The sequence below is a fragment of the Erpetoichthys calabaricus genome, chromosome 6, assembly GCF_900747795.2.
Source record: "Erpetoichthys calabaricus chromosome 6, fErpCal1.3, whole genome shotgun sequence".
NCBI classification, from domain to species: Eukaryota; Metazoa; Chordata; class Cladistia; order Polypteriformes; family Polypteridae; genus Erpetoichthys; species Erpetoichthys calabaricus.
The window spans coordinates 214,785,700-214,800,342 of NC_041399.2; the positions used below are offsets into that span (position 1 = coordinate 214,785,700).

Consider the following 14,643-nt stretch of genomic DNA (forward strand, 5'->3'; position numbering starts at 1 on the left):
TAGCCTGTCCTCTCACATCCCCGGATTCCAGCTCAGGTGACTTCGTGTCCGATTCGGTTCAGCAGAATACTACATCAATACGTCCAGCCGAGTCTAGGATATGGGTGAGGCCAGTATCCCTTCATCAGACCTTTCGTATGCGTCAAACTGCTTGGGTCAAGTCTCCATCACCTTAAGCAACCCGTTGAGATATGAGTATGACTAGAAGGCCAACAGGAAACTCGCCTTCCCAGGCGGTTGGAAATCCCCGAAACTTACCCCAGCCTGGAAGTGTTTAAACTCTGTCTGGAAATCCGTTCAGTCACCGTGGATGTAGCCAAAGAGGAGACCGAAGGCTCCTCACGCAGGAGCCCTCTCAGGACAGGGTAGTCCTAAGTTTTGCCGGAGCTGCTTACTCTGCTGCCAGAGCTCAGATTGACGGCAGTCCGCTGGTAAGACGGATCACTGAGGTGGTCCCGCCTGAGGAGTCAGCCAGTCGTCTCCTGCCCCACGTTGGGCGCCAGAAAACTGTGGACACTTTTTCTATGGTGTCGTTTCTCGTGACTGAAGACAGAGAGATATATTTAAAGTTAGTAAAAAATCTTTTATTCAAACACACCAGGCAAAGGTAAAGTGACAGAGAAGCGCAGTCCTAGGACACCGCCCTTCATCTGCCCCCCGGTCAGGGTATCCCAAAGTTTTTATAGCGCTTTGTCTTGTGATTTTAATTACACAAGTACTGCAAAACAACAACAACGGTTAGTTCCTTAAAACAATATATAAAAGCTAAGCTTTTTCTTATATCTCTAACTAAGCATTTTCTTACAGTCTCCAATATTAGCCAAAGACAAATGTTACGTACCCCCTGCGACCTTGTGACTTCTTCACCCTGTCTCATTTTACTTTGAGGAAGTTAACCTAGAAAACAGTTTGAATCATATAGAAACTGATTTTGTTGAGCCCTTGCACAATATATTTTTGTCAGTTCATAGCCAGGGCTTGCAAGCATTGCTGAAATGAAAGTTTTTAGTCACCAAATACTCAGAGTACAAGGTGCTCAGGAGAACATCTTTCTTCTACAAAGGTCTGACTCACTGAGTGCTTTGTCATCGTCTGATGTTTGTCACTTGTTGGCCACACAGTCAATGACATGAATTTTGCAGTACTCTGTACACATGACAGTTCTGCTAGCACTGCTTTAAAATATTTTTTTTTTGTTTTTGCTCTAATTTTCTGTAATTAACTTTTGTCATTTTTTTTCTTTTTTCCACCTCCAGACTCAGGCCAGCCCATCAAACTGCCCTGTATGCCGGGAAAGCTGTCTCCACCACTACCTCCAAAGAAGGTGATGATCTGTGTGCCACCAGGTGGCATGGACCCCACTCTTTCTTCCTACTCTTCACAGAAGTGCCCTCAGCAGCCCTTGGCACCCCACCATCACACCCTCCTGCCGTCACAGCTCTCGGCTCATCCTCACCCTCTGCAATATGGACCGGGTCCAATCTCCATCCACCAGGCAGTACCATCGAGCAGGGTGATTGAGGAGCTCAACAAGACGCTTGCCTTGACAATGCAGCGGTTAGAGAGGTACGGCGACGGTTAATCGGCCTTTGTGACAATTGAGCAGCGGGTGGCGCACTCTGTTTGATTCATTTAGTTCTCTTAATCAAATCTCTGAAGTGGGGGTGGCGCCTGTCCGGGCAGCATCAGAAACAAGGCAGGAATCAAGTTATTAGGAAAGTCAGTGCTGTACCCTCAGCTCTTTTCTTTTTGTTTAATTACATTGTTGTCCTTTAAAATATTGTTTTCATTATATTTTGTTATAGATTATGTTTTAGTTTTGTTTCTTTTGTATTTCTACGCAAATATTGCTCTGTGAGTTCATTTGTTATTATTGTTATAATGAGTTATAGTCTTTCCTTTTTGTTGCCTTCCTACGAGATCTAGTCCATGCCGTACATGAAATGCAGGGTCTGGGACCCCATTTCTTGCATGGAATATTTACAAAATTTTATTTTTAATAATACTGTATCGCAATGCCATATTATGCAAAGAAGCACATTAAGTGTTGCCATGGTGATCTTTTCTAGGAATATATAAAATGTGATGTCATTCAGAACACTGGCACTTCTGGCAATTCTGGAGTATCCGATCATAGGATTCCTGTGTTGGTGTGCGTTGTCTACTCTTGGTTACAAGCTAATCATTTTCTGGGGAAACTAGCAGGGGGCACCACCAAGCTCCAAAGTCCAGACCCCAGCACACCCAACATTAGTCTCAGGTTCAAATAAAAGATTTTGGACATTTAAAGGACATTTATTGTAAACAGGAAAACACATTCCCATAATTCTGTGCTTTTGAATTGAAGACTGGACATTTGACCAATGAATGAGAGGGAGGATCTTTATTGCCCCAATTCTCAGGAAGGCTCCATCCTTCTGACAGCTCTGTTTCTCCCTTTCAATCACATTCATTCTCATACATTCTCATTGGCCTATGTGTCAGGATGGCTCCACCCCTTCTTGACAACTCTACCTTTCCCACTCAATCACACACAGGCTCCTTTATTGGCCCACTTCTCAGGAAAGCTCCACCCCTTCTTGACCACTCTCATTCACTCTCTCTCTCTCTAACCCTCCCCTTTTGACATTTCTCTCTCTCTCTCTCTGTCAGTCACACATATGGATTCCTTTATTGGCCCATTTTTCTAGAAGGCCCCACCATTTCTGATAGCTCTATCTCTCTATCTCTCTCTCAATCACACACTTTATTGGTCTTCTAGTTAGGATGGCTCCGCCCCCTTCTGACAGCTCCATGTGCTCTTTCCCTAACTTTCTCTCTCTCTCTCTGTCAGTCACACATATGGATTCCTTTATTGGCCCATTTCTCAAGAAGGCCCCACCATCTCTGATAGCTCTATCTCTCTTACTCACTCTCTCTTTCTCTCTCTTTCTCTCTCTCTCTCTCTCTCTCTCTCAATCACACACTTTATTGGTTCTCTAGTTAGGATGGCTCCGCCCCCTTCTGACAGCCCCATGTGCTCTTTCTCCCTCTCTCTCAATCTGTCTTGCTCATGCACACACATGGGCTCCTTCATTGGCCCACTTCTTGAGATGGCTCCACCCCTTCTGACAGCCCCATATACTCTTTCCCTAACTCTCTCTCTTTCTCTCTCTCTCTCTCTCTCACTCAGTCACACACTTTATTGGCCCACTACATAGATTGGCTCCTCCCCTTTTGACATTGCACGCGCTCTCTCTCTCTCTCTCTCTCTCTCAACCACACACTTTATTGGCCCACTAGTTAGGATGGCTCCGCCCCCTTCTGACAGCCCCATGTGCTCTTTCTCCCTCTCTCTCAATCTGTCTTGCTCATGCACACACATGGGCTCCTTCATTGGCCCACTTCTTGAGATGGCTCCACCCCTTCTGACAGCCCCATATACTCTTTCCCTAACTCTCTCTCTCTCTCTCTCTCTATCTCTTGGAAGGCCCCACTATCTCTGATAGCTCTCTCTCTCTCTTTCTCTCTCTCTCTCTCTCTCACTCAGTCACACACTTTATTGGCCCACTACATAGGTTGGCTCCTCCCCTTTTGACATTGCGCGCGCTCTCTCTCTGTCTCTGTCAGTCACACTTTATTGGCCCATTTCTGATAGCTCTCTCTCTCCCTCTCTCTCTCTCAACCACACACTTTATTGGCCCACTAGTTAGGATGGCTCCGCCCCCTTCTGACAGCTCCATGTGCTCTTTCCCTCTCTCTCTCTCTCTCTCTCTCTCTCTCATGCACACATGCACAAACATGGACTCCTTTCGTTGGCCCACTTCTCGAGATGGCTCCACCCCTTCTGACAGACACCTCCCCCCCACCCGGTCTAACACACAGGGTCACCTTTATTGACCCACTTCTCTGGAATTCTCCAGCCTTTCTGACAGACCCCCTCTCTCTGTGCCTCTCTGTCTTTTTGGATTGGTTTACACCCCACCAAAATTTTCATGCCATAAACGGCCCTGATGTCCCACACTTTAATAAACTTCAAGTGGTCATAATGGAGGAAATAAAAGTTGATGTTGTGTGCGGAGCCCTGTCAGAGAGATGTGACTCCTCTGTCCTTCTAGAACTGAGGATAACTCTTGAATTCCGACGTTGGATCGGCGCACTCTTACAAAGCAGCCAAGTTTATTTTTAACATGCGGTTAGCTATGAAAAGAATGAGGAGCGGGAAGTCAATTACATTTACATTGTTAAAGAGTGCAGGTAAAGAAATTAAACTTTAATCGAAAGATCATAAGAGGCTGACCTCGGAAAGATCATTAATTAGATCTGAACATGAGTCCGTCCGTCCCCTCGGATTCCAGGTTTAGAGGGAGTGTGACTAAATCAAATTGGGGTGGTGGGGGGGATTTGGGTTTACTAGAATAAGGAAGGGTGGGGGTTTCTGATCATCAAAAAAATAAAGGAGGGTGCACAAGGTGTCACCAGTGGGAGGAGGCTTTAGTTATCAGTAATGCTGCATCTGTGGGACCCCCTATGTAGCTCTGAGGAGGCCTGAATGAACGAGGGGCGAGTGGGGCCAGATGTGAATATGTTTGAAGACAACTGTGAGTGAATTTGGTGTGGGAACAATTAGATAGTCCACCCAGTGTGACATTTCTAAACCAATCCAAGGTGTCATGAAGGAGGAGCTTAAAGTCGGGGGCGGAGCAGTGGAGCTCAGCCTCAGGTGATGAGAGTCTCTTTAACAGAAGGCCCGCCCCCCAGTAGTGATTGGGCAGTGGGTGGGGTGTCACTTAGGCAGGCTAATTTAATGTATGTGGAATTGTCACAACTGTCTTTTTTTTTTTTTTTTGTCATATCAAGGATCTGAAGTAGTTTTGTTTTAATACCGTAGCAGGTTTGTGCCTTTTATGTGACGCAGCAGACATTCCCTGTTGTGTCTTTATATCAAGGGAAACAAGAAGAAAAGACAAGCGTGCAGGGGTCACTCCTCAGTCAAATCTAGATTTATTGCAGGAAACAATGTCCCTGCTGGTCAAAAAGAGATGGCTTTAGCGACATTATAGAGTCCTGAGCAGTCTAAACGGTCACACATAATGGAGATGAGGGATCACGGTAACACTCCTGTGGCCACCAGGTACAATTCTTCGTCTTCGTCTTCTTCTTTCGGCTGCTCCTGTTAGGTGTTGCTACTGACCATAAAAAAGGGCAGATGCCCCAGTGAGCCTCCACAATCAGGCCCCACCAAGTGGATCTACTGCCTCCTACTGGTTACCTTTGTTCATTAAAATGTGCTCCCCCTGGTGGCACTCTATTTTCCAGGTCAGTTGTCGGGTTTGAAGGGCTCCTTCTTGTGGCACACTTTTCCTTAGGCTACTTACCAAGGGTGAAGTGCTCCCCTAGTGGCATTTGTCTCCCCAGGTCACTTAATGAAGGTGATGTGGCACTCTTTTTCCCTGGGTGATGTTTCTAGAGAAAACCTACTCTCCATTGGCACTCTAGTTAGCATTTGCCAGGCTAATTACCAGTATAGATTAGGTACTTCCCCAATGGCATTCCTTTTCCCAGGCCAATCACTATGGGCAAAATACCCCCTCAGTGGTACTCATCCTAATGCTTCCTTCCATGCATTCCCCAGCCCAGTTATTAAAGGTTCAGTGCCCAGTCTAGTGCCACTCCATTTCTCAGGTTAGTTCAAAGGGACAAAGTACTCACCTTGGTGACACCCCTGTTTCTATGCCATGATCTGGAGGAACATGCTCCGTGTAATGACATGACTTCTCCCAGAATAGTTACTAAGGGGTTCATGGTGCCCCTCCAATGGCACTCCTTGTCTTTATGTAGTCACCTTCCTTTCCTAAAGCCAGTTACTAGGGTTGAACTGTGGACTAATTAATGACAAAGTGCTCCCCTTGCTGCCACTCCTTTTCCAAGGACAGTTACTAGGAGTGAATCTATCCCTATAATGGCACTCGTTTTCCCAGGCCATTTACTGGGTACAAAGTGACCCCTGGTGGCACTCTATTTCCAAGCCATTTATGAGTGTTGAAGTGCCCCTTGTAGTGCTGCTCCCTGTCCTTGGTTATTTATTATAGGCAAAGAGCTCCCTCTAGTGGCATTACTTTTCCCATGTCTATTACTAATAACAAAGTGCCCCCAGTTGGTAGCACTCCCCCTACTAGACTATTTTCTAGAAATAAAGCATTCCCTTGTGGCACCTCTTTTTCTATGCCAATTACTGGGGGGCACTGCTGTTCCTAAGCCAGTTATCAAGGGGTTAGGTGCTCCCCCTGGTGGCATCCCTTCCCCTGGTTTAAATTATTAGGGGGATTAAGTGCTCCCTCTAGTGGTCTAGTTACCAAATGCTCCCCCTGGTGGCACTCTATTTGCAGGTCAGTTATAAAGGTTGAAGTGCCCCTTGTAGTGCTGCTCCCTGTCCTCGGTTATTTACTACTGTATATGCAAAGAGCTCCCTCTAGTGGCATTACTTTTCCCAGGTCTGTTACTAGCAACACAGCTCCCCCTGCTGGTAACACTTCTCCTACTAAACCATTTTCTAAAAATTAAATGCACCTCTCCAGCACCCCCTTTTTCGTTGCTACATACTGGGGGCCATTGCCCCCTCTAAATGCACTGCTGTTCCCAAGGGGTTGAGACCCCCCCCCCATGACATTCCCATTTCAAGTCTAAATACTGGGGGGGTAAAGTGCTCCCTCTAGTGGGCTACTTACCAAAATGCTTACCCTTGTGGTACTCGTTTTCCCAGGAACAAAGTGCCCCTGGATGGCAGCACTCCCCCCTCTCATGCCAGTTGTAAGAAATGAAGAGCCCCCTGTTGGCACCCCTATTTTTTGTTATGCCACATATTGCCCTATTTAATGGCACTGGCTTTTCACAAACTAATTATCAAGGGGTTAAGTGCTCCCCCTGGTGGCACCTCCTCTAACCAGGCCACTAACCAGGGGGTCCACTTCTTCATGTAGTTGTACTCCTTTTCTTTGGCTAAATGCTATGGGTGAAGTGCTCCCCCTATTGGCACTTCTTTGCTTTGGCCAATTACACTTTATTTCTGACATATTTAATGCCTTCTGCTCGTATACCACACAGACAACATGAATCCGTTGTCCTGGCACTTCATACTCCATTTTTTTAATGCAGTGCACGTTGAACCCCAGGATCAGGCGGCAACCCGCTGATGGAGCTTCGTAGAGGAGCACTGCCTCCCCGCTGCCCTCTGCCAGCCATCCATTCTTCAAGGGGAAGACCTCAGGGAATGATGGGCTGGATGGCAGACGGTAACACCAAGCCTGCAAAAAGAGCTCGGCTCTAAATCAGGGTGGTGATGCCAAAAAAGAAAAAGTTGCTCCCACTGTGGATGCTGTGCCTGGCATCGTGCATGCCGGAAGGTAATTTGATCTCATTTTGTTTAATTGCTTCTTTCCACGCATCTGGGCTGAAGTTACAGCTGCCTGCCCGTCTTTTGTGCTCTTCGCGAGCGAGACGGCCTTAACCCTTTAGATACCCGGTGAGCCAAAAGAGAGGAGGTAAACGGCACACCTGCAGTGTCTACTGCAGCCTCAATCTCACAAAGACCCTCGGAACCATGAGACCTGTGCAGGGTGCAGGTGGGGGTACTCTTAAGGTGGAGGACGGCCACCATGGACCTTAAGAGCAACGTCTAGGAGACCCTGGGAGAGTAGTGGAGGCTCCTTCAGAATGAGCTTGCGTTATTGATTGGGATATGAATGGGGTCTGCACATTGGAGGTGTGTTATAGCGCCTTTCGTAGTAAGCACTCTCCTTAGATTTAAATGTGCTAAAGGTGATCGGCATTTTTAAAATTTGTCTCAATAATGAATTCACATCAAGACCACCAAGTTCCTCCTCTGGCTTCTGGTTTTTTTTTCCGTTGTCATTCATTGTTTTATGTTGTGTTTATTATGTTCTTTAATTTACTTGTGTTTTGTAGTAAAGTTCTTTAAATTATATGGAAGAAGTTACACGTAGTTTAATGCCTCAGAAATCTTCAGTCACTTACCAACCAGTGGTGCTAAACAGAGAGCCGCCGTCATGTGTTTAGTATGATCCGTTATTCATTTATTGTTTAGTATCTCGGTGTGTCTTGCTGTTCTCCCTGTGTTCCTTGTATTTTGTGGTTGGCTTCCCCCAAGAGGCGGAGCCACCCATCCCATTACCATTAAGGCACCGCCCCCAACTCTGTGAAGGCAGGCTGGGAATTGAAGTTCATTTCAAATGCACTCTGGTGGACTTTTATTGGCTCCCGTGTGGGTTTTTTGACTTTTTTTTTTTTTGCTCCTGTTTCTTGAATTATGTTTTGGTTTGGTGGGAGACGCGTCGCTCAGTTTTAGAGACGAACTGGGAGATGTGTGCAAAAGACAACAGAACACAAAACAAATAGAAATGAAGCGAGTGAAACCCATGTGAGGGTCAAGAATCAAAGTCAAACATCAGGCAAGACGTCGAGAACTGGCAAGATGTGAATATCGATGGCAAAGAGAGAGAGTGTGTGTTTATAAATAATCCTGACCTTTCACCTTGTTGTGCTGATGAACGTGAGGTCTCGACCCCAGAGACCACACCCCTAGAAATGCCTTGCCCTTGTCTGGATGCCAATACATTGGGACCTCTTCTTTCCACCAACTCCCTTGGCATCTCTTGCCCTCTCGCCAGCTCTTCTTCATCTGCCTGGCAGCCCCAAGTGAGTGTAGCCGCCACCCACAGCTCTGCCAGTCCTCTGTGCGGCTCCCAGTAAACCCATCTACTCACTCCTCACCATCCCGGACCTTGTCTTACATTTTTGTCCATTTATTTTCTTTCTTTCTTTCTTTCTTTCTTTCTTTCTTTCTTTCTTTCTTTCTTTCTTTCTTTCTTTTTCTTTTTTCAGGCTCTTATATTTCTGGGGATGGCTGGCTCTTTCTTTCTTTCTTTCTTTCTTTCTTTCTTTCTTTCTTTCTTTCTTTCTTTCTTTTCTCAGGCTCATCTTATATTTCTGGGGATGGCTGGCACTTTCTTTCTTTCTTTCTTTCTTTCTTTCTTTCTTTCTTTCTTTCTTTTTCTTTTTTCAGGCTCTTATATTTCTGGGGATGGCTGGCTCTCCTTTCTTTCTTTCTTTCTTTCTTTCTTTCTTTCTTTCTTTCTTTCTTTCTTTCTTTCTTTCTTTTTCTTTTTTCAGTCTCTTATATTTCTGGGGATGGCTGGCTCTCTTTCTTTCTTTCTTTCTTTCTTTCTTTCTTTCTTTCTTTCTTTCTTTCTTTCTTTCTCTTCTCAGGCTCATCTTATATTTCTGGGGATGGCTGGCTCTCTTTCTTTCTTTCTTTCTTTCTTTCTTTCTTTTTCTTTTTTCAGTCTCTTATATTTCTGGGGATGGCTGGCTCTCTTTCTTTCTTTCTTTCTTTCTTTCTTTCTTTCTTTCTTTCTTTCTCTTCTCAGGCTCATCTTATATTTCTGGGGATGGCTGGCACTTTCTTTCTTTCTTTCTTTCTTTCTTTCTTTCTTTCTTTCTTTCTTTCTTTCTTTCTTTCTTTCTTTTTCTTTTTTCAGGCTCTTATATTTCTGGGGATGGCTGGCTCTCCTTTCTTTCTTTCTTTCTTTCTTTCTTTCTTTCTTTCTTTCTTTTTCTTTTTTCAGTCTCTTATATTTCTGGGGATGGCTGGCTCTCTTTCTTTCTTTCTTTCTTTCTTTCTTTCTTTCTTTCTTTCTTTCTTTCTTTCTTTCTTTCTTTCTTTCTTTCTTTCTTTCTTTCTCTTCTCAGGCTCATCTTATATTTCTGGGGATGGCTGGCTCTCTTTCTTTCTTTCTTTCTTTCTTTCTTTTTCTTTTTTCAGTCTCTTATATTTCTGGGGATGGCTGGCTCTCTTTCTTTCTTTCTTTCTTTCTTTCTCTTCTCAGGCTCATCTTATATTTCTAGGGATGGCTGGCTCTTTCTTTCTTTCTTTCTTTTTCTTTTTTCAGGCTCTTATATTTCTTGGGATGGCTGGCTCTCTTTCTTTCTTTCTTTCTTTCTTTCTTTCTTTCTTTCTTTCTTTCTTTCTTTTTCTTTTTTCAGGCTCTTATATTTCTGGGGATGGCTGGCTCTTTCTTTCTTTCTTTCTTTCTTTCTTTCTTTCTTTCTTTCTTTCTTTCTTCAGGCTCTTAAATTTCTGGGGATGGCTGGCTCTCTTTCTTTCTTTCTTTCTTTCTTTCTTTCTTTCTTTCTTTCTTTCTTCTTTCTTTCTTTCTCTTCTCAGGCTCATCTTATATTTCTTAGGGATGGCTGGCTCTTTCTTTCTTTCTTTCTTTCTTTCTTTCTTTCTTTCTTTCTTTCTTTCTTTCTTTCTTTCTTTCTTTCTTTCTTTCTTTCTTCAGGCTCTTATATTTCTGGGGATGGCTGGCTCTCTTTCTTTCTTTCTTTCTTTCTTTCTTTCTTTCTTTCTTTCTTTCTTTCTTTCTTTCTTTCTTTCTTTCTTTCTCTTCTCAGGCTCATCTTATATTTCTAGGGATGGCTGGCTCTTTCTTTCTTTCTTTCTTTTTCTTTTTTCAGGCTCTTATATTTCTTGGGATGGCTGGCTCTCTTTCTTTCTTTCTTTCTTTCTTTCTTTCTTTCTTTCTTTCTTTCTTTTTCTTTTTTCAGGCTCTTATATTTCTGGGGATGGCTGGCTCTTTCTTTCTTTCTTTCTTTCTTTCTTTCTTTCTTTCTTTCTTTCTTTCTTTCTCTTCTCAGGCTCATCTTATATTTCTTAGGGATGGCTGGCTCTTTCTTTCTTTCTTTCTTTCTTTCTTTCTTTCTTTCTTTCTTTCTTTCTTTCTTCAGGCTCTTAAATTTCTGGGGATGGCTGGCTCTCTTTCTTTCTTTCTTTCTTTCTTTCTTTCTTTCTTTCTTTCTTTCTTTCTTTCTTTCTTTCTTTCTTTCTTTCTTTCTCTTCTCAGGCTCATCTTATATTTCTTAGGGATGGCTGGCTCTTTCTTTCTTTCTTTCTTTCTTTCTTTCTTTCTTTCTTTCTTTCTTTCTTTCTTTCTTTCTTTCTTTCTTCAGGCTCTTATATTTCTGGGGATGGCTGGCTCTCTTTCTTTCTTTCTTTCTTTCTTTCTTTCTTTCTTTCTCTTAGGCTCATCTTATATTTCTAGGGATGGCTGGCACTTTCTTTCTTTCTTTCTTTCTTTCTTTCTTTCTTTCTTTCTTTCTTTTTCTTTTTTCAGGCTCTTATATTTCTGGGAATGGCTATTTCTTTCTTTCTTTCTTTCTTTCTTTCTTTCTTTCTTTCTTTCTTTCTTTCTTTCTTTCTTTCTTTCTTTCTTTCTCTTCTCAGTTCTATATTTCTGGGGATGGCTGGCACTAATTACAGACCCCAGAGTGTTAACAATGCCATCAACTGAACTGCGTTTGTCTGCAGGTGTATTCACGCTAAGGAAATCATCCCAATTTGCACCCTGAGGACTCTCCACTCTGGTACCACACACACACACACTCACACACACACACAGACACACATCTGCACCCCACAGATCTTAGTCAGGTCCCTAACGCCGTGGTCTCCTCTCATGATAATTCCTATCAAAGCCCTGGTATGGCCCCGTGTGTCATCTTGTCCTGTATGTGAAGTTGTTCTAACTAAGGAAGGCGCTATATTCCAGTTCGTCACTCGTTCTCGCCTTGCCTTCTTATTCGCTCTGCTGTTTTCCCCCACAGCTCACTGGCCCCATATGGTTTGACAGCTGCGGAGTCTGGCACCAGCCGTGTGACTGACGCTTTGTCACTTTTTCTTTGCACTCTTCCTACATTTCAGCTTCACTTTTTTTTCCTTCTTTTTTTTCTCATTTTAAGACACACGGATGCCAAACGTCACATTTTTGTATTTCTTTGTGGAACAAGACAAATGCATTCCTTCTGTAATTGCATTCCCTAACAGTGTATATACTGTTGGCACACGTTGGCATTGGCGTAATGCTTGGCAGTGCCCATCTCGGCTTGGCTCATCCTCTCTGGACACGTTTGATTTGGATTTCCTGTTTCTGCTTACAGTGAGAAAAAAAAATTAAGAGAAAAGCTCCAAAATAAATGAGTCCATCCAGTTCTTAGCCTCATAAAAGGCTACAAGGCTTTTGATTTTGATCGAATCACTACAGTGGTATGGAGGGATACCTCGGACTGTAATGGAGAACAATATCTAGCATATAAGGTTTGAAATATTATTAAAGAAAGTTATGGGACTTGTAGTCAGATGGATGACCAAAGCAATCCCAGAAGAACCAAAGGATGTGCCTGCCGTGTCCGAGGCTCCTGGGCCCATCTGAGGTGAGCACTACCACTCCGGGACACGAGGGGGCATGAAGGGCAACGTCTCTCTCTGTCTCTGTCTCTCTCCTCCCACAACCCTGAGTAAACTGACTGGTGACGAGACACTCCTGGCATATCAGGTGCCTCTCATTCTGGAGAGAGCAGGCCGACGTCCGGAGCTCGTACCTGAACTTGACACACCTGAGAGAAGATTGAAAAGTCTCTCGTTTGTTTCATTAGTTTACCTGCTTTTTGTTGATGTACCATTGAGTGCCACATTCAGTTTGAGGACTTTGTGAATATTAAAAAGGGGGGGGGGGGGGGGGGGACTCGGCTGGTGTCCAACACTTCCTCCGTGACCGATGTGGTCCCTCAGTCGATGACACTTTGTGTTGACGTGAAGTGCGTGAGGCTTACCAGGAGTGTTCAATGGGTTCATCTGCTTTCACCCTTGAAGATTAACACACACACAGAGCGATCCTATCCAGGCAAAGTCTCAAGTGGTGCCAACCAGGGTCGTCTTAACAGCTGTGATGAACGACCAGGATGGTGATCGCATGACACACACAAAAGTAACACCTTTGGTCAGATGCCACTTACCAACCACTGTCTCACTTTTACCGCAATTGTAATTATTAAGGAGCGACCTCAGTAGCTTTAATAAACTCAATGGACTCCATTTCCCAGCTGCCCCGAGGGTGTTGCCCTGATTGGACTTCTGCAACGGGCACAGGGGGCTGCTGGGGACAAGAAGGGCTGGCAGGAACTTGAAAACGGAGCTGCCACCTATGTTTGTGTTCACCTTTTTGTCTCATCTGCCATAACCCTGTGGAATAATAATAATAATAATAATAATAACCCTCTTTGTTGAATTCTGACAATAAATAAAATTTCAACAATAAACACAACAAAAAACAATTGTACAACCAAACCTAATAATAATAGTAATAATCTGCTTAATTGAATTCTGACAATAAAATAAAATTCCATCAATAAATAGAAAAAAAAACACAATTGTACAATTAGAGCTTTAGAATAATGATAATCACGATAAAACCTTCTGATGCAGTCTGTCATCGGTGAACTGCGAGTCTCTGGTCTGCAGTGTGTGAATGAACTGGCATTGACTCTCCTGATCAGTAGGGGGCGCACGGGTTCATTCAGTCAGTCAGTCAGAGTACGTCCTGTGATGGTCATAGTCACTGAGTCGCATTTAATTTGCTATCCAAATAGAAATGTATTTAACATGTATAGATAGAGTTTATCTATGCTATGTATGACAATACTCCTCTGACATTGACAAATGTATCCTTCACACAGAGAATAACAATCTTATATTGAATAATTAAAAAAAAAAAAAAGGTCAGTGGGAGGGGCTTGATGTCATCTGCCAGGTCAGTCATTGGCTAGTTGTCATCATTACCACATTGCTGAGACAGTGCACTGATTGGCTACTTCCTGAAGACAGCAGCTATGTAAGTGAAGTTAAGATGGTCGCTCCAGACTGTCATGGAATGAAGAATGAAAAGTTGCACACGCTGTGCATGCTCTTTAATGTCATTTATTGTTCCAGTAAGTTCGTTCAGAGATCAAGACAAATACAAAAGAGGTTCATTCAGTTGGTCGGTCGTTTAGTCAGTCATTCATTCATTCATTTGTTTAGTTGGCTCATTCGTTCGTTCATTCAGTTGGCTGGTTCATTTGTTGGTTTGTTCATTCGTTTGTTGGTTCATTCATTCGTTGGTTCATTTGTTGGTTTGTTGGTTGGTTTGTTTTGTTTGTTTTGTTTGTTTGTTTGTTTGGTTGGTTAGTTGTTGGTTTATTTGTTGGTTGGTTTGTTTTGTTTGTTTTGTTTGTTCATTGGTTTGTTGGTTTGTTGGTTTGTTTGTTTTGTTTGTTGGTTTGTTTTTGTTGGTTTATTTGTTAGTTTGTTTTGTTTGTTCATTGGTTTGTTTGTTTGTTTGTTTGTTGGTTTGCTGGTTTGGTTTGTTGGTTTGTTGGTTTGTTGGTTGGTTCATTGGTTTGTTGGTTTGTTTTGTTTGTTGGTTTGTTGGTTTGCTGGTTTGGTTTGTTGGTTTGGTTTGTTTGTTTTGTTTGTTCATTCATTCGTTGGTTTGTTCATGTGTTTGTTCCTTGATCAGTTGCTCACTTATCACTAATACAAAAGCCCGACAGGAGCAGCCATTCCTGGCTTTTCCTAGAAGAGTCTCAGGTGTTGACCTTTCAGGGGAAGCAATCTGAAGACGGACCGACATGTAAGCGAATCCCAGCGGGGACGCCTGGTGAGCAGAATGGCTTTTAGCCCCTGATAAGGCTGAAGCTCCAGAAGTTGAGGTAGCCGGCCTTGGCCAGTGTGTTGAGATGTTCTCGCTTTGTATTTGAGCTTCTCTGTGC

The 14,643-nt window shown here is 43.5% G+C and overlaps 1 protein-coding gene across 7 annotated transcripts in view; it reads left to right on the top strand.

The window, feature by feature from the left end:
• The window catches only part of LOC114644571 (phosphatase and actin regulator 1-like), a 269,029-nt gene that overhangs the window by 207,611 nt on the left and 46,775 nt on the right, over positions 1 to 14,643 (top strand). For all 7 annotated transcript variants that reach the window (XM_051928987.1, XM_051928983.1, XM_051928986.1 and 4 more), the window contains one exon: positions 1,257 to 1,566. In XM_051928987.1, coding sequence (XP_051784947.1) covers positions 1,257 to 1,566 — 310 coding nt within the window. The remainder of the gene's footprint in view (positions 1 to 1,256; positions 1,567 to 14,643) is intronic.